Source organism: Lagopus muta, chromosome 2 (assembly GCF_023343835.1).
Source record: "Lagopus muta isolate bLagMut1 chromosome 2, bLagMut1 primary, whole genome shotgun sequence".
Taxonomy (NCBI): domain Eukaryota; kingdom Metazoa; phylum Chordata; class Aves; order Galliformes; family Phasianidae; genus Lagopus; species Lagopus muta.
The window spans coordinates 64,336,033-64,356,154 of record NC_064434.1 but is presented as its reverse complement, the minus strand read 5'-3'; the positions used below and the strand labels follow the sequence as shown (position 1 = coordinate 64,356,154).

At 38.8% G+C, this 20,122-nt stretch overlaps 1 protein-coding gene across 11 annotated transcripts in view; it reads left to right on the top strand.

The window, feature by feature from the left end:
• The window catches only part of UTRN (utrophin), a 344,046-nt gene that overhangs the window by 202,926 nt on the left and 120,998 nt on the right, over positions 1 to 20,122 (top strand). For 9 of the 11 annotated variants that reach the window (XM_048937877.1, XM_048937878.1, XM_048937880.1 and 6 more), the window contains one exon: positions 19,840 to 20,012. In XM_048937877.1, coding sequence (XP_048793834.1) covers positions 19,840 to 20,012 — 173 coding nt within the window. Of the gene's footprint in view, positions 1 to 12,530; positions 12,956 to 19,839; positions 20,013 to 20,122 lie in introns of those variants that run through there. The other 2 variants (XM_048937886.1, XM_048937885.1) reach the window with 2 other exon arrangements.

Here is a 20,122-nt window from a genome sequence, read left to right as displayed (position 1 = left end):
ATTAAGTAACAATAAATCCAGTCTAATTCTGGACTTGGCTGCTGACTGTGTCATGTCGTGTGAGAGTAACGTGACTGCTGCCTCAGCATACAGTACTTGTCTCTTGATGAAGATGAGCCCTGTTGGGCTGTTTTAATATCATTGGAGCAGTGGCAGTCTTGCTGTTGTCCGGGTTGAACCTGAGATGAGTGGTGGAAAAAGTCCTGTGCATACAGGACAAGACATTAAAGAAAACTGAGTCCTGTGGCGCTAAGAAAGGCTGCAAGAACACAAGCTGAGCTCCCCTCAGGGCTCAGGGAAGCCTGAGACAGATTTATCAAGAGTTGTGCATCACTGACTCCAGTGCTCACAGATCACCATTGTTTCAAATGAGCTTGTCTGTAAATGAAATGAAACTTCATAAATTCCATTTTTGGCAGAATTAAGAGCTCATTGAGTCCATCAGAGCATGGAATTGCAAACTTGCTGCTTCAGGTGCCAAGATATTTTGTCCTTTCACTGAAAGATAGTCATGTGGTTTGCAGGTGACATTGCAGAACAGAGCTGAATAAAGGAGAACTGTCCCAGGCTCTGCTTTCCCTTCTCCTTTTCTCTCTGCTCAAGGTGATTTTTAAATGCCTTTTTGAGTATACCATGTAAGGGACGAGGCAGCAATTATTCCTTGTCAAATTTATGTTTACCTGATTATTTACATCAGCTGAAAGAGGCCAAAATCAATGGGAGTTCTTTTGTGCTAACAGTGGAACTTCATTTTATCCCTGTCAAAGACCTAATTTACCTCAGCGACTGCTATTGTCAAAGTAGGGCACAGCCACTTTCCCCAAAGACCTTAGAGCAAAACTGCCAATGCTGCTCTCCTCCCTTCTGTGTCTAGACACACAGGAGATCCTTGTAAAAAGAAAATGAACTTTAAAAATTTAAGACTTGAGAGTTATGTCTACTGTTTTTTGCTTTAGTCCTCTGTAAGATAGCTTGATTTTCTCAGAAGTGTTCAAGTCTTGAAGCTCATCAATTTGTTGGCCCTCCTGTATCCTCCATCTGAGAAATTAGGGTTTTTCATGTTTTTATCACTAGTGTCTCTCCCCCCCCCACCCCCCCCGTTATTCTGTAGAAGTATTCATTAAATGTTAAGCATTACACAAACTTCTGACAATTAGAAGGTCTATTTTAATGTTACCTTGCTGTTCCTGAGAAAGTTGTGAGCATTGTGTGGACACGCAGTATACCACTGTATGTGGCTGTCTGTGAGCATGCATGATGGTGTGCCCCATATGCTATTGAACTTAGTTCTGTTTAAAAATTACCAGTGGTGTTGCCGGCTATTTTTTAATGTGTAGCGGGGCTTGAACCACCTCATGTTGTCATAATTTCAGTAGGATCTTGATGGGAGCTCAGTGCTTCTTCATTCACGTTCAAATTCATGTGCTCATCCTGCTGAGATGGCAACAACCAACATGATGCTTGGAACCCAAGGGAGCTGGGAGATCCAAAGGTATGGCTTTTGCTAGGAGGAAAATACACAGCCCCTTACAGGAGAAAGATTCCTTTAGTAGGTGTTAAGTTGCAGTAATAATAGTGAAGCCTTCTTTGTTTTTGGAAGTATCTGACACAATAAAAAGAAGCATTTGTCTTTACTCTGCCTTTTTGGAACTACAGAATGTCATTCTTTGAGGGGTTTATTTCCTTGCAGACAGGCTTTCACTTGTGTTTGTTTTAGCTTTAGTTATACAAACACTAGGCTTTGTGGAGATACTTACTGCCTTTAAGATCCACAGTCTCAAGGGGAGCTGCAAGTACTCAGCACCCTTGATGTGATCCAAGGCTGCTTTTAACAAATCTGCTCCTTTACAAATATGTTCCCTCTTTGCATACCCTCTTTTATGTATGGGTGGGAAGCATGGAAGAAAGAAAAATGGTGTGCACAAACATGTAAATATTGTTTGTTACTTGGTAGTTAGGAGGGAGAGTAAGAGAGTAGTTTGTAATTGATCTGTGACAATGGTTAGCATCCATAGATGCCAGTGACCTAATGGTCCTATTCCAGGCTAGTCAGTTTGGTTCTTTCTTATTTGCTTTTCAGAGAGAGAATGGCTCAGCAAGAAAGGCTGTAATTTCCATCTTATGTTAGCAAGCATAAGATCAATTTTGTTTGGTTCTTTTTGCTGCTGTTTTAAATTAATGAGAGAACAGTAATACAGCTCAATATGTTGGGCAAGTTTCTTCAATTAACAGAGTGTATTTTTATAGGTGAATGTAGAGTAATCAAGTTATATGGTTAAGAAAGATTTTAGGGATAAATACAACTTGCATGTTACCCTCATTCATTCTTGCCTGAAAGTGTAACAGCTATATTTTACTTAAAGTGCTAAAGAAACTGAGCTATTCTTCAGCTCAATAAGTTTTGGTGTCTTACATTTTCTCTATCCTGGTGTTCGTTCATTTTACACAACTTGCAATGAGTACTTACCTTTTTCCATGTTGAGCCTTTCATGTTATCCCCAGATGGCTGATCAGACAACTTTTGAAGGGGAAACTCTTGCCCTAGAAGAGTCCTTTTCTGATAGGGGAAACAAATGGCTCTGAACACTTAGTCCTCAACCACAGCAGTTCTCAGCAGCATGCCAGGAATAGGGGAAATGCAATGGGGAAGTGCCTCTGCCTTTTACAGCTGTTTGGATTGGCGTGTCACTGTATGTGCTTATGATGAGTGCTGCCTGACATATTTTACTGGTCCACTCAGTCCTCTGTATTGTCGTTCTATAGGAGATCTGTTTTAGCATGTGTTTATTCCACACAGAGACAAGCATGATTGTCTTCGTCCACCCCCGCAACTTGATGGAAACTTTCTGTTCTTTGTTTTGTGTGTGCTTCCCTTCTGCCTTCTTCCTGCATGGAGGCTTAAAAACATGCTGAAGTTCTAAAGAATCAAAAACCTTCAAGAACTTGCTTGACAAAAGCCAATGCGACTTGAGCTGTAAATACTGTAAGGAGAACCCAGTGTGTTTTGTTTCTGGTGAAGCTGACTGTAACCTTAATTCTGCACATCTATGTGAAAATCCTCAACTTCCTTCCTCTAGCATAAACTCAGGCATTTCTGAATAGCAGGTGGAGACCTTGTCTTCAAATGGCAGTTAAATGAGAATGAAAACGTACAATAATTCAATGGAAATCAAGTTTCTGACCGTCCTTAAACAAAGAAAGCTCTGCCTGAATGAATTTGGAAAACCTATTTGTTTCTTTTAAAGTAACAAGTAATAAAATGGGACTAGAGAAGCCTCGAGCATACTGCATTTAAATAAGCTTTTTGTTCAAGCCAAAGCTATAAGCTGCAGTTATGGATAATGCAACTTACATTTTATTTCAAGAATAAAGATTATATTATCATAATTTCAATTGTAAATGCTCTTTACTTTTTGTCAACAGGAGACTGATAAGATCTCTACGTGAGCCTCTTAGTTGACAAAACGGCACAGCATGCAGAAAGACAATAAACCTTCTTTTGCGAGGAAATGTAGTTCAGCGCTTTAATAGCTGTAGTCAGATTGGGTATTTCAAAAGAAAAGCACGCTCGCAGCAGCAGCACTGAGAAATCTAGTGGCAGGTTCCAAGTCCCTCTGTGTGAGTGTACTGCGAGTGCTCAGAAGGCTCCCTTCTTACATGACTGTCTTTCCTTCTGAGCTCACCTGCTGGGCTCCTCTTGCCTCACCAAAGGAGTCAAGGTGCCGTCTGAGAGCACAGCAGTAGCAATCCTTGCGCACATCAGCATGCTGGACAAGGCTGGGGCTGGCAGAGATGGGAAATGCGGCCTGTTTTGACCTTTGTTCATCACTTTGATTTTGAGCATGTACAAGAAAATGCTCACAGGTTTCCTGTTCTCTTTGTTCCTTCTCTCTTCTACCAAATAACATGATTTGCTCCACTTCTTAAGCCTTTTGTCAGCGTATCCTTTGAAACATTAATTACTGCCAACAACTTGTTGAGAGTGAAAAGGCGCTGACAGTGTTCACTGCAGTTCTCCCGATCCTGAAAATGGGTTTGGGATTTCCTGGAACACAGCTAATCCTAGCAACCCAGCTAGAGGAGGAGAGGCATTTTTGGGGAAGGCAGTGAGATATCACTTCAGAAGTGCCAAGGATGAAGTCTACAGATGTTACAGACTTTATCTTTGGCACCCAGCTTTTCTGGGCTTTGCAAGGGGGGTAGCCTTTAGCCAGAAAATGAGCCCATTAAACTGATTTTGGTTATAGGAATAAGTTACCCAAGAGAAAACTTAGTTTTAAACCAGGCATTAGTCATTACTGCAGGTTTTGGTGTGGTTTTCGTTGTGTCTGTATACCTGCTGAGCTCTGAAGGAGGTATCTCTTCTTTATCTGGCCACTAAAACCACGGTTTGGGACAACACCTTCTCATCTGTCCTCCTTGTGCTACTGGGGGGGAAGACTGAAGGGCTGCACAGTATTCAGAAAGCTAAAAACAAATGAGGGGAAAGAACCCTGAAAAATAGGAGTGTTTTTACCAATTTAACCCTTGAAGTAAACATGACTTTGCTACTAGTAATTGCATGTAGAACCTTGTAAGAAACTGGAAAGAAGTGGTTCACTGCTGTGTTTTTGGAAGTTGCATTTAAATTGATGTTTCTTAGTGTAGCTTTATGTTTATTTCTTACTTTGGTAAATGGTGGAAATAATCTTCAGAAATTGAGTTATTAAACAGTTTTAAAATAAATAATGAAGAAAAAGCAAAAAACAAACAAAAAAACCCAACCCATTGTGTGTCTAAAAATTATACATTTGCAATTCAACTATTACAATAGAGAACTCTTTTCTGTAGAAGATGCCAGGATAATCAGCAGCATGATATGAAGGGCTGCTTTCAGCTGTCCAGGGCTTAAGAGCAAATGATATTCCCTTAGAAAGCCCTTAGATAATGCTTGTAGAAGCATCAATGTGGGGGTAAGATTTAAAATCCAGCAATAATAAAACATACAGTGTCTTGCTCCCTTGATGTCTTCTGATAAGTGAAGTCATATGTACTGTACTTAAATTTTAAGGTTTTTGTCTGTGGGAGGCTTGTCTGTGCTTTTACAGTTTATGACTGTAATGCTTTATAACTGCACTGTAAACTTATTTTTATTTAGAAGCAAAAGTGTTTTTAACAGGGTCTGAGCAAATGGACTCTATCTTTTTTTCCTTAACCCAAATGTTGCATTACATTTCTTTTTTGTCTTTGACTCACTGATTAAATCACGATTACATGCATGTATGAAAAATATGGATAGAAGGACTGACGTTCATGCAGTGGAAGTCTCTCTCATGTTTCTTTCATGTGGGTGAGTCACATGAAAAAGATTCTGTCCACTTTTGTGTCAGGTACAAAATAGAATAATTTAATCTCTTAATTAGTAATGAACTTTTGTAATCTTTGATTAAAACTTAGATTTTTTTAAAAAGGCTTTTTACATTAGCTGTACTACTTAGTGATTTATTAAGTATTTATGCACCTTAATGTCAGTTTAAAATTAAAAAAAAAAAAATAAAATACTAAGTGTTCTTTGTCAAGTGGAGATGGAAGTAAAGAAATTATATACAATATAAAACAGACAATCTGAATAGGAACAATCCAAATACTAAAACAATTCAGAAACAGAAAGCCTGGTGACTCCTAAAGTATCTAATTTTTCTTCTTCTAATGAATAAAAAGTTGAATTGAAGACAATTCAAGTCTGCTTGAAGGCTGTTGAACAGGAAAAATGTAGTCATGTTTACTTCATTTGGCTGTTAGTTACATTAAATTTAAAAAACAAAGGTAATACTAGTAGTTTGCCTTGTCTAACAATTGTAAGAACTATCTTGCTTTCTGCTGCTCACCAACTAATTTCAGTGTGCATTCACTTCATCATTGTTGTCTTAAATTGGCTCTATTATACATACTTATGACTATTTACTGTGAAGTTAATAAACCTATGAGTCTCATCCATCTTCTAATTCTTTACGAACAGAGCATATTATTGGTGCTATCTTCTGTTTTCTTACCTTTCTAACCTGTCTTTGAGAGGCTGGTGGCGAGGAGATGATGGGTAAAAAATAAAAGATCAAGAGGTAAAAACTGAACTGGAGCACAGCTTGCAGTTCGAAAAGGGTATTTATTAGGTGCATGTTGAAGCTGTAAGATCGCCTTCGTGTTCATGAGCTTTTGTGACCAGAGTTGAAACATGAACCTCCTAGAAATTTCAAGGTGTGTATTTTTCATAATCCCTTCCATCTTGAGGGTGTATTGGAAGTTTTTTTATATGCTGCCTGTAGAGCTTAATGCAGCAGTGTGCTCTATATATAATGGCAAATCCAGCACCAGAAAGCAGTTTGGAATGAAAACAATGAAATTTTTTGCTGTTGTAAAACAGCTTCTAGCAGAAGGACTGAAACAAAGTTGCCCAGGAGATGCAAAGATTTTTTTTTTTTTTTTTTTTTTTTTTTTTGACTAATTATGGGTTGGTAGTTCTTATTTGATTTTCTGGCCCATGATGATGCTGGAGTTCTATGTCCTAATTGCTTGATGTCTGCTTGATTAATGAAATTAAGCTTAACTATTTTCTTCATCAGTGAAGCTATTACTGACTTTGGAAGTAACCAAATGAGTTACTTTTTCTTCATAGAGCTTAATCTTGAAAGGGGGTTCTTCTGAAATAAATATGGAGAAGAATGTTCATCTAGCTACCATTTGTATACAAAGGTTAGAATAAAAAGTAAACTCAGACCTAGATACATGCTAGGGCGTTGAATACAGTCAAGTTAGTTGGTTGAAAATGCCTGCTATTTCAATTATCTCATCCGAGGATTTTAACTGTATTTTCCTGTACTCCTTGATAGCTATGCAAAGTCATTATTACCTCCAAGTTCTTTTCAGGACAAAGTCAAGATGATGAGAGTCGACTGCCAGAGCAGTCACTGGGAGCTTACTCCAAGGAAAAGATGTGCCAAATGTGCTTAATAGGATAATGTTCAAAAAGGAGAAATCCAGCATGTGTAAGCATACTGGCCTCAGTTATGCTTCCTTTACAGCAGAACTGTCATAGGTATAAGGAGGAAGTATGCTGCGGAGCTTGGATGCCTGGAGGCAATTATAAATTTAAAAATCATAATGCCTACTGGGTACCAAGGGGTGGACAGCTGAATGGCAAGAAGAATTTGCTGTGACTTTTGAAAGCCATGGTAAGCTGCCTTCCTTAGTTGCCCTGTGCAGGAGGAAGGTGATTTCATACCACTTCATTCTGTATTTAGAAGTATCAAAGATGAAGTCTTTAAGCATCATTAATAGTATGGATGAATATTTTTTTTATGGCTCTTCCCCTATAGCACATTAAAATTGATAAAAGCATATTTATCTATAAATACATCGTAGGTATGCTGACTTCAGAGTCAAAAGTTCAAATAACGCAAATCAGTTATTTTGTATTCTTTAAATGCAGAAGATTATCATAATGGTTATGCTAGAAATTTGAAATGCATTTGTTTTTTATGCAACAAATGACTGGCCAGTATCCAAATTAAATGTTCATGGCACAGAAGATAACAGATAAAGCAAATATTAATGGCTGAGTTTGGAGTTTGCAGGGAGAAGAGATGGTCCAAATCTCTGTGGCTTTAAAAAAAACTCACCCTGGATCCAGGTGACACTTCTTTGTGCAACATGAAGTCACTCAGTTGACTGAGAATGTAGGATAAGATAGAGAATAAAATTATATATATTCAGGCTTACGTAATGTTTTTGCTTGGCTGCTTATCCTTGCATCATGGCAAAATATCAATTTATGCCATGTAGCTCTAATAGCACTGTATTCTGGTTAGGTACTTGAATCTAATGCCACTGAATAAAAAAAAAGTTGGGAAAAGACTGAAGTATGTGGTTTAAATTATTATTATTATTATTTTAATTACGATCTATTTTTAATTCTATCTGGTGTGATTATTGCAAGCAAGCACAAGTATTACACCTGAAGAGGGAAAACCAGGAGGACAGGCAAGTGGCAGTTTTAGAAGAAGACTCACTGAACTTTTTAACAGACTGTCTTTAACAGGAACATTTTTTTCAATCACCAGTAATATTTAGAAAGGAACAACCTGATAATGAAATCCCTGCCTGGCATTAAAGCCAGTCTTCCTCCATACTTCTCGCTTCTTCCCTCATTTTGTCAGTCAGGATCAGAATTAAAACCTTCATGTTCAGATCAGTCCTCTCAGTGGGATTCAAATCTCAATCTCTTCTACAGTGAATTCTGCAGTGGCTCCGTGCCTGGGGTGCTTTAGTGGTACTTCCCTGCGTGTTTCCCTTTGACATCTGATCTCTTTCAGGTATAGCCCAAGTATGAGATATTTCAATGTGTGTTTTCTGAGAACATTGCCAATATTCTGCTTTTAGTGATGGGTGTCTCTGGGAAGTGCAAAGAGATTAAGATATACAGCTTATTTATGTTTAGCTCCAAAAAGATAGAAAATCATTGGTAGTTCATAAAGCTGAAAGCCATGTATTGTCCAAACAAGTCAAAACTAAGAGGAGAAAAATCTACAGCAAGTCCTTTATTACCCTTCCATGGCAGTGTATCATTTCTTGTCTCCAGGAATGCATTATCTTATCTGGGATTGTAATACATTTCATTCTTGAATTTTAATGTCCTGTCTCATACCTCTTATTTTGAGGACGGCCACTTCCTTTCTGTGCTTACCTAGTATGGGACTGTCGCTGAATACAATAAATATTGCACAGGCCTGGCCACTCTAAAAATGCTTTTCTGTGGCAAACTGATTGCATTTGCTCTTTAAGGAAAGAAAGAAAGGCACCAGTGCAATGCTTTGGATTTGTGTTCCAGGGATATTGCAAACCCTTTCACGTAATTCATAATCAGCATTGCAATCACCACTGTAATAGATATCTAAATTAAGAGGAAATTTGAGAGGTTGTGTCTATGTGACTTTTATGGTGCCACTGCTTCTTTATTGTAGTAGTTCAATTTGTCCATCTGTCTTGACAAATTCTTGGTCCTTGGGGTGCTGTGTCACTGGAGTATCTGCCTTCTGGCAGAGGTTAACAGCAGGGCAGTGCTGGAAGAACCTTTCTTAGAAACTCATGCATTGGGCTTTGCTGGGAGCAAGCTTCTGTGTAGGGAAGAACTTGTTTGGACTGCCTGTTAACTCTGTAATATAAATGCTCATCTCCTGCAGAAGGGAGGAGGCAGCTCTCCTTCCATTTCTGATCAAGTTAACACCATGCATTTTGTAAGGCTGATGAAAATACCACAGTGCTTTTGAAAAAGTGAATTTTTTGTGGTCCTGCCTGGAGGTGCATCTCTCAAGAGAAACCAGAGTGTATTGATTTGTTATAACCACCTATTGACCTCTGCATCATTCACATCTAAGTCTTACAAAAGAGGACACTATTCTTTTAATCTTTTCATTGTTGCGAGTGACGTAAAATATATGTATGCTCAATGTGTATACAGCCTGTGTCATTCACTCTTAACATTTTTGTTCCTGTTGATTTTTGCAGTTCTGTTCTAGAAAAAAAAAACAACTTTTTTCTTGTCCTTTTGTTAAATTGTGCTTAGTATGACAGTTTTCTTGTTATTTGCATCGTATCTTAAGTACAAAGCAAATTTTCTGTGGGGTCTTTGCATGTAAGTAATTTTGTTTTGCAGAGAAGCTGTCTCCATTACTTTTATCCTTTCTGAAATTTAGCTTTGGAGTTTAAGAACTTCACACCTTGTCAAAGTTAATCAGATATTTTTTTCCATCCAGAAGCAGTGGAGTAAGTTTTTTTCTTCTTCTTAATGTTGGTTTCATTGATTCAACATTCATGTTTGCAGTTCCCTAGCATTCAGTTACTACTGGATTTACATATGATAAAAAATTGGATTTGTTACAAAAAGGTTCGTTGCTGTGCTGAGGTTTTTAGATGTATCATTCTACTACTGGTTTTACAATTTCTTCATTAATTCTTGGTAAATGAGGAAGCTCTTAAACCTGGATCTGCTGGACATGCAGTTCAGAGCAGAATTCATAAAAAATAGTTGCAAGCAATCATATGATTGTATTTCCCTGTCTGCTGTGCTTTTTGTAATACAGATAGAAGTGCTTTTCAGTTGATGGTCCTTGCATTTTGCAGGCTGCCATTAGTAACATTACCAATGGACAGAAAGTACAATTAGCTGTTCATATCATTATGCAGTTTTATGTTGTAATTTCAGATTTTAGAGAAAATGCACCAAACTAGTTGAATATCAAAATGTAATAAAATGTTCCCAAGTACATGATCATCTGCACCACCGTATCAAATGCATTAACAGTGCAGGGTTCAGCAGGGTTTCAAATTCCCATTTGGGAAAATGTATTATAGGAAAGAAAATACCCAAGACAATCAATGTTTGGACATCTGGGCAGGGTACTATGCTTATTTTAATTAAAAAAAAATATTCTCTATTGATGCATTTTTATTACTGCTAATTAGCGTGACAGGAGTGAGCAGACTGAGTGACCTTATCCACTAAAGGAGGTAAAATGCACCACTGCATGCTTCCCCAGATGCCTGGCCAGTGGCTAGGAACTTTAAGAAGTTCAGGCACTGTATTTGTTGGTTCCTGCTAGCACAGGGCTGCAGCTGCTTAGTTGCTGCCATCATTAATGCATGAACATTGGGTAAACTAGGGAGTTCACAGCCCTGCAAGGTGGTTAATCACTTAGGGTCTGTAGGTTTTCTTTTGGGTTTGTTGTGTGATGAATTTGTGTAGATTGGAATAAGTCTTTAACAGATGTTAAATTGAATGAAATATTTTCTTTCAGATAGGATTTTTAATTTTTTTTGAGGCTTGATATATAGCTTTTATCAGAAGTACAGAACACAGAAAAGTACATCAGAAACTGCAGCTCCATAGTGTACTGGCTGTCTTAGTCACTGGGAAGTTTTGGGGGAAGTATCAGTGAATAAATGTTTGTAATAAATGGTAGTAGGTGTACGAATGAGAACCTGTATGAGATTAAGCAATATGTGGGTCAAATAAAATTGCAGTTGTTGCAGAATTAACTGCTGCTGCATTCATAATTGGGATTTTTCCTTGCATAAGCTGTGGAATACATTTAGACAGCTTGACATCACCCATCAGTGAGGCAGCAGGATTCTAGTTCTGTGTTCTTTGGGAAACTGTTTATTTTGCAAGCACTTTTATAGTTTGCGAAATGTACCTACGCGAATTGTACAGGCGTGCTGCAAAGTACAAATAAAATGAAAATCCTGCTGCTGCAAGTAAACTTTTCCAAGGTTAATTCTTAAAATCCTGACCGTACTAACTAGATCAGTGTAATTCTCTGGATGAGATTAATTTTAAAGACAGTTTTGTCATTAGTGACTTTACTGGCACATCAAATGACAGTTCAGTGAATTAAAAAGAAAGTAAAAGTAGCACAGATTCACATATGGTCAGAGGAATAACACTTGTACCAGATTTTGCAAGAGGTTGGTTGGTTTGCTTCTAACTACTAACTGCTTCTAACTTTCTGGCAACTATTGCTGAGGCTTTTTTTTTCTATTTTTTTTTTCCCCTGGCAGCTGAGTAATGTGTGGTTGTACGGAAAACATTAGTAGCTTAAATAGGCCTTCTCATGCACACACGCTGTTTCGAGTGGGAATGCTTTAAAACGGAGTGATTTCCTAGTAGCCAGCCTCCAGGTGTCAAGTTTCCCACTGAAAGGCTAGCAAAGGCCTCATACAAAAACAATCTGCATATGGTGAGTCCTGGGTAATGAGGGAGCTGTTGGAGGCTTTCTGGAGCACTGGTTGCTTTTACAGCTTTTACAGTCTAGTGACAAAATAGGCACTCTTCCCTTTGACAGGAACGGAGAGGGGCGAGTGAGGAGAGCTGCGTGAGGATTTGTGGTCCAGGGTATTGCAGAGGTGGCTTTGCAGCGGGGAGGCCTCCGGGAAGAGGGAGTGTGCTTGGCTGTGAGCAGCACCAGGGCTGGTGGAAGGGAGGATGCTGATTAAAATAATAAACAAACGCTGGAAATAGATCACTGCACGGCTGCCAGAGCCACCAGGACCAAAGGAGGAGATCCCCAGTGAAAGCTTTGTGGGGTTTCAGTGTGATCCCTTGCTGGAGATGTTTTGTTTTGTTTTGATGATATGAAGGATGTGCCTTTTAAGCTTTTTTTAAGGAGCCTTAGCTATTCTGCACTGCAGTGTCCCCCTGGCAAAGCAGAGCGGGTCAGTGGTGGAAGCCTGGAGGTGATGTGGCCATTACCATCACAGTATCTTGCTGGTGGCTGGCTATAAGGAAGGCAGAGAGAGAAGTGGCCTCCTGCCAGGTTGTGGGCTAAACTGTGCCTCATCTCAGTTCTTCTCTGAAGAGCCTGCTGTTGGTGCTTCCTATAAGCAGAAGTTTCTCTGGGGATTTTTTTTTTCTTGAGTGGAGCAACATGGGAGTAATTGATCCTCCTCCCTCCACTCACCAGCAGAGCACAGCTTCTCTTGTTCAGGGTGACTGAGACCAAACGTCGAGCTTGTGGCCTTCAAGAAATACTTTGGAGCTCACGTGCCATTTCTAAGGTGAGCTGGAGACAATCCTGACCTGGTACAGTGACAAGCAGATTCCCCCAGCCCCATGGGGCCAAGCTGACCTCTCAAGGAGCATCGCCTGGCTCACGCTCACTTGCCCAGCCCCCAGGAAGGAGTGGGTACCAGGGGGCTGCTACTATGATGCTGTATGAACTTCCCCATGGAGAGCCTGGGAGAGAGACGCATACAGCAGTTTCCAGAGAGGTTTGAGACAGGATAGGCTGAAAAAGAGAGAGACTTTCTGAAGGCTATAGACACGGCTTGGAAGACCTGCCAGGAAAATGTAGGCTTCGAGGGACATTTGATCATGATTGGCCTGAACTTCAGCTTACGTGAGCTACTGACGAAATTTGAAAAGGTACGATATGCAAGGTTTCATGTACTTGGGTATGCCTTTGAAAAATGTATAGTAGAAAGGACAGGTGCATGTTGAACTTGGGAGTTTTTATGTGTTGTTGTAAAGGTTCTCACAGGACTCATCTGAGAAAATCCTGTGCTTCTTTATTTCCCATTCCAGGTTCCACAGAGTTAGTTTTAGAGTGTTTGCTCTGACTGTGATCATTTAGTTGACAGCACTTCTGATGAAACCTGGATCATACATTTGCAGCAATCTTTAGCTTGGCTTTACGTATCTATATATACACACATGTGCACGCACACACATATGCACACAAATATATAAAGGTAGCATATATACACATAATTTTCCTGTGCCATGAAAGACTGGAATCTTTTGCAAAGTATGTGGTAGTATACAAATTAAGATTAGAGAAATTGTGATCACAAAGTCAAAGTGCAGATTATAAAGAATGATTCTGTGGCTCTCTATCTTAAAGATGAAAATTTTAGTTTGGTACGTTAATACAAATCACTATTGACCAAATGAAAGGTGGTTTAATGGATATTACTAATTGAACCTAAATGCCTCATAAAACGAAGTCAAGCTACCGGTTCTTTTTTCTGGTTTGTGTTGTAACCATTTTGGTTAATTTCAGAATCATGATAAGCTTGTGTCCTCAGAAGACTGTTACAAACTGGTTTGGTGATTTTGTGGTGGGTTTTTTTTTAATTTATTTATTAGTTTGTTTGTTTTGTTTTGTTTTTGCTGTATTATTCTTTTCTTCCACTCATACAGAAGCAAACTTTGGAGGTAATGAGACAGATATTGTTCAGTACCCCACCAGCGTTACTTTTATTCAAAAATAGCTATAAATAACAGATGAGAACGCTTGTGACAATGAGGAACACTGTTGTTTCTCTTTCCCAGTCTGCCAGCTGGGTTTCAGTGTTCTCTTGTAGTTGCTGTTGTTAGCCTTAAAAGATGAAGATGCATGCTGGAGTCTTTGAGATGCTTCATGGCATGGATAAGACCAGGAGTTTAGAAAACAGTGTTTCTAATCTTTTTTGGCCTGTGCAAATCTTGGCATTGCAAATTCCATGTTCACCCATGTGATTTGAGTATTCTTGTCCTATTTGTTTTCAAAGGGATTGTTTGTACGAATTCTCAATTTAAGTATAACTTACAGATCTCACAGCTGCCATTGTTTCTCGCTTCAGCCTTACTGTGTCGTTTTGGTGTCTTGTGGTTAAGTTTGTAAGGTGGAGGATGCTTTGGTGCTTAAGAAGAAAGTTAACATAATTGGCAAATTTCAATCTCAAATTCTAATATGTGCTTTTTGAGCAATTTTTAAATTTTTTTTTATTTTTAGCAAATTCCTTCCCCCCCACTTTGTCTCTCTCTCTCTCTCTCTCTCATGATTCCCCACATACCCATCCTGTTCTTTCTTACTAAGGACTTTGCTGCCAAGAGAAACGCCATTATGACAGCAATCGTGGCTGCTTTAACTTTCTGAATTTGTTAATACATGTAAGGAGAGAATTACGAGTGCTGTCTGTGGTCGTAATGCAGAAGCCAAATGGCATTTGCAGACGTTTGCACGACACTCCCTTCCTATGCAAAAGCAGAGTCACATTACATTTGAGTGGGCAGAGCCTATTTGGCTTCACCCAGTCTCAATTATGTGACTGCTGGAATTAGTATTAATGGATTTATGATGCTTCTCAGATGTTTGGTCAGTACCATATGATGGAGCCACACAGGTTGTCAAATGCGTGTTTTCTAAGCCCATAAGTGCATCAGTATTCTTGCAGTGAAATGAATTCTTACCCGCACTATATGGTACCTGTTTATCTGTAAGTTTTAAGTACAGGTCTAGTCAGCTTTTTGGAAACTTGAAGCTGCTGTGCAAAGTTTTTGGTGGTAGGAACATGTGAAAATTAGCTGTAAAAATATCCCAGAATGGTTTTTCATTCAAAGGTTTTGTTTTTTTTCCCTCTTGAGTTATCTAAGAGTTTGAGTAGCAATCAAGTTTCTGTTGTATCTAAACTTTTCTGAATTTCTTTGAACTTATACTCTGGTCACAATAGCTGCAGTAATGGGCAGTGTAGTCTCCATGTGACATCTTGGAGAGGTTTAATTGCTGATATATATGCTTCTGCCACTGGTAGATTTATGGTAATGGCAATTCTGCCCAAGGGTTCTGCATGTGTACTGCTCTTCTGAATGTGAATTTGTTACAAACTGATTGCTTGAAGGCAGACTGCTGCTGCTGCAGGCCCCTGATAAAGCAGATGGGATGAGCTCTTCTAAAGTTACAACTTCAGAACTCTTCTAAAACCAGAAAAGAGACTCTGAATGAGATGAATACCTGCATTCTTCAGAAACTTTTTTCCTTTTTTTTCTTTTTCCTACTTAACTCTTTTTGCCGGAGCATCCCTCTCTTGCACCGCCAACATCACAAGGAACAGAGCAATAAAAGTCCCATTTCTCTTTCACAGTGGGCACTTTCATATGCCCAAATCATGCCCTAATTCTTATTCCTTCCTTAAGAGCTATTGCAAATAAAAAGCTCTGAGTGGAGCAGAGGCTAAAGGGAACATCTGACACAGCAGTGTACCCAACTGCAGTTGGCAGCAGCAGGTAAAACATACGTCAATAGAGTCTGCTATTTAAAAAATAAATAAATAAATAATCAATTCCCCTGCCACTTGCTGTGACACCTCAAAGAAGGATGTTCTAACTGATGCCTGTGCTTACAGTTACATCCTTTGGTTGGCACTGACATTTTGCTTTCCAGCTGTTTCAGCTGGAAGAGTTTTCTGCAGATACTTTGAGCAGTCATCACTTTTAAAGGTCAGAAATAAAAGAGGCAAATGCAGCATTTCTGTAACTATGTCTTTGCTGACTTGTACACTGCCAGTGAAGGAAATTGGGAGTCATTCTTGAGGGACTTGCAGTTCCCTGTACTGGAACGAAGTGTGCTGTCCTGTTGTAGTCATGAGCGTGATTTGTGTTGGGTGGAAGAAGTACAAAACTGTCCCATCTGAACAGCCTGAGGAACCTGGGGGTCTCCTTTTCTGGGGAAAATCTGGTTCTCAAGCTGTTTTTTCACTTATGACTAGGCAACTTAAGCCCTGACAACTCCTCTAAAGATCTTTACATGGTTCAAAAGCCACAGCAGTTTGCTGTTTGTTCCGCGGCTTGTATGTAGATATTAAAAGTAGTGATCTGTGTGCCAACATACTTTTACCTTCAATTGAAAGATTCTGATCCTTCAAGGAGGAAATTTTTTGCCTCTGTTAATGCTGTAGTAATGAAGATGGTATAAAAAATAGAACTAGAAAAAAATTGGAATGTAAGGCAATATGCTTAACATCCTCAGGAGGTTGCTGAGTGAATTAGAAAGCCCTGTGGACTTCTCATTCAGAAAAAAAAAAAAAAGGTGCTGGAATGCCTATCATCATGGGAATGCTGTTATGATTTTCATTTTTTTAGTTTGTTTATAAAGGATTAATGGTTTCCAAAGGAAAGTTATTTTAACTACTGTCCCTTTGAAAGTATCCCTGCTATTTTTGAGAAGGGAGAAAAAAAAAACACCTTGATAGCTGGTTGACCTTAAAGTTGAATTTGCAATGTTTGGATCTGTTTGAATCTGTCATATACTTTCTTCTACCTTGGACAGGTTGATATAGTCTGCCTTGGGGATGTTGCAGTAGTTACTCCAACTGGAGTCAGCTACATCTTTGAGTCCTTTTCAGAATTGCTATGTATAATGTTATCGAGTCTCTCACACCTTATTTGTGGACTTTTTAGGGAAGTGTCCTCTGCAGTTCTGTCATTATGTGTTGATGTGACATTTTGGTTGAAACTGAAGCAAGAAGTGTAGGCTACTTATTATGGAGGCAAAATTTTAAATGAGAACCAAGCATAAAATGAAAGCTTGAATCCTTGAGGCAAAGGGCAAGAAGGAAAGTATTAAGTAAGTCTGAGGTTCAGAACAGAGATAAGGGGATTTTGAATTCACTGCAAAACAGAGGCAGGAGTTTGATCTTATTTCTTAAGTGGAATTTAAAGAAAGTGGCAATCTTCTAATACCATGGCTGGGTAAAGTAGTCAGCCTTGTTATTTCTTCTTTTCTATCTTTTGAAACTTGCATCTTGATTTATATGTAAGATGAACTGTATCCTCAAAGAACTTTGTTTTAATTTAGGACAGTAATCCTTCAAGACTTACACACGTAAATAGGTCTGCTGACCTCATATCAGTAAATTATCAATGCAGTTTAACAGATAGATGCACATAAATATTTGCAGAGTAACCAAAATATGACCTTAAGGAATTGCTGTGACATATTGACTTCAAAAAACTCAGTTGATAAAGCATTGTAACTACAGATTAAGAACTACAAACACCTTCTGGCTTACTAAAAAAAAAAAAAAAAAAAAAAAAGAAAAAGTCTTCTCTATTTGCAGTGTATTTCCTTCAGTTGTTTCTTTTTATCTTTTTTTTTTTTTTCTTTTTCTCCTTGTTTTTGCACCCTTAAGGAGAGAATTCTTGCCTGGAACTTCTCTGCTTCACTGGCTAAAAAAAAGACCATTTCACAGTTGTGTGCCCCTCTTTTTGGACATTTTATTTCCTTTTCTGCATCCTGTAGTGCATTGCCCCCGTGAATCTGGTTTGGATAGGGAAGCTTGTGTGTGTGTTTACAGGGAAGTGTTTTATACTGCTTTGAAAAACCCTTATGACTGACTTACCATTATAACACAACACTCATCAAATACAAGAATAAAACCTATTATGAATGAAGCATCAGTTTGAACTGCTAAGAATGCATAGTTAAATGTCTACTCAAATGTAATCAAAACTAGAATGTTTTATGTCATTTCTCAGTAGGATTGGAATGAATATTGTCATGGTGAAGTGGAAGTTTAGAGGTCAATTGGTGATGTAACTTCAAAGAGGCGTAGAAATGGATTTGACATGGCTAGGCTTCTGAAGTACAGATTACAGTGTGCAGTTAAAATTGACTCTACCATATACACTTGTATCTCCTGCTGTTTGGACTTAGCTGGTTTTCAGTGGGTCATCTTGCATGTTGGAGAGTAAGGTCAGGAGCTGCAAATGTCTTCAGATAAGGATCTGATTTGTTTAACTGATGACTTCACTGTCTTGTGTTGTTGATGGTGTTTTTTATCACAATGGATCAAAGATAGCAAAAGTGTCTTTTTACCTGCCTTATAGTGAGGAAAATCAGAGAAAAGAATTTGTCCAAAGTGATACAGACTAATTCTGTTAGAGAGCTAGAGCTTCAGTTAAACATCCCCACCTGCTCCTCTGACTCCTTTCCCAGGGAGACCTCATTGTGGCCTTCCAGTACTTGAAAGGAGCATATAAACAGAAGGGGGAATGGCTGTTTATGAGGGTGGATAGTGATTAGACAAGGGGAAATGGTTTTAAACTGAGACAGGGGACGTTTAGGTTAGATAATAGGAGGAAGTTTTTCTCACACAGGGTGGTGACACACTGGAACAGGTTGTCCAAGGAGGTTGTGGATGCCCCATCCTTGGAGGCGTTCAAGGCCAGGCTGGATGTGGCTCTGGGCAGCCTGGTCTGGTGGTTGGCGACCCTGCACATAGCAGGGGGGTTGCAGCTAGAGGATCACTGAGGTCCTTTTCAATCCGGGCCATTCTGTGATTCTGTATGATTCTGTATGATCTTTCCCTTTCTCTCCCTTCTGCACCTCCAGCTGCATCCTTGCATTTTTCATTTTTTCTAAGTGATGCTTTCATGTTATCTCAGGTTCGTAGATACTTTTTCCACTGCTTCCAGCCATTATGAAAGACAGGATAGGGAGGTACAAGGATCCGCTTGTCTCCTGCCCCTGGGAAGAGATGGAAAATACTGAGGATTTGTCTGCATTTAAAAATAAATAAATAAATAAATAAATCCTTTAAATGATTTCAGTTACTGAATTATTCCTTTGCCAAAGAAGTTAAATTACATCTTCATCAAGTTTCTGTTACAATTTGCTGATTAATTCAGTAGAGACAACCAGCACATCTGGCTTTCCACACATTTACGTTTCTTAGTGTATACATAGACGTACAGATGCTGGAAAGCATTTATGGTGTGGAGAGAGATTTTTTCTGATACTGTTACAATGTGTTTTAAGAATAATACTGTGCTAGGTTAGATGGAGACATCTGTAATGTGTTTCTTGAGACAGATGGTGAATAAAATATGTTTAATTTCAGATGGCAGGAGAAATAAGCTGAGCTGAAATTGCACGCACTTTTCAGTATTTAGTACAAAAATCAGATTATAATACACCCTGTCTGTGTCTCTACATGTTTCAGGACAAGGTATGCAATTGCAAAAAACAGGGTTGCAGTAGCTGTAGTCATTTTGTTGCAGTTTAGGGCCATAATTTTTAGTTTAAAACTTTTATTATGTATGGCTTCAAACGCTGTATAGAGTTCTAATTCCAGTGATCTGTGTAAAGTCTCTGCAACATTTTATTTTGAAGAACAAAGAGAAAGCACAGGTAAGGGTGCAGCTGTATGACTTCTGAGTGGGAAAAGGTTTCCAGTACATTTATACTTGTGGGTGTATGTGGGGAAAAAAGAAACAATTAGCTACCTTAGTACAAAAACATGCAAAGAATTTATTGTTTATAGTTACAAGTGCTGTTTCAGAGTTGAGAATAACTTTCAGACTCCTTTTATCACACATTAAAAAGCTCAACCTTTTATTGTGCTGTTAATAGAGTTGCAGGTTTTCCTCTCCACATCTCCAAAGTCAGACTACGTGGTTTGTCCTAGACGATGAGAATACTGATGGGAATAAGTTCTCCTTTTATTTAGAGAACTAAGATGTCTGGACTTTTCTTGTTGATATTTCAGGACATCCAGGCAGAGATTGATGCCCACAATGACATCTTTAAAAGCATTGATGGAAACAGACAGAAAATGGTGAAAGCCTTGGGAAACTCTGAGGAAGCTGCCCTGCTCCAGCACCGACTTGATGACATGAACCAGCGCTGGAATGATCTGAAAGTGAAGTCAGCTAATATCAGGTAAGTAATTAAAAAAAATATATATGGAGCAGAGCAGCAGACTTCTAAAAGACTTGAGAAATTTGAGCACAGCGTTCAAGTGAATTCCCTGTCTTCTGTAAAGCACCTCT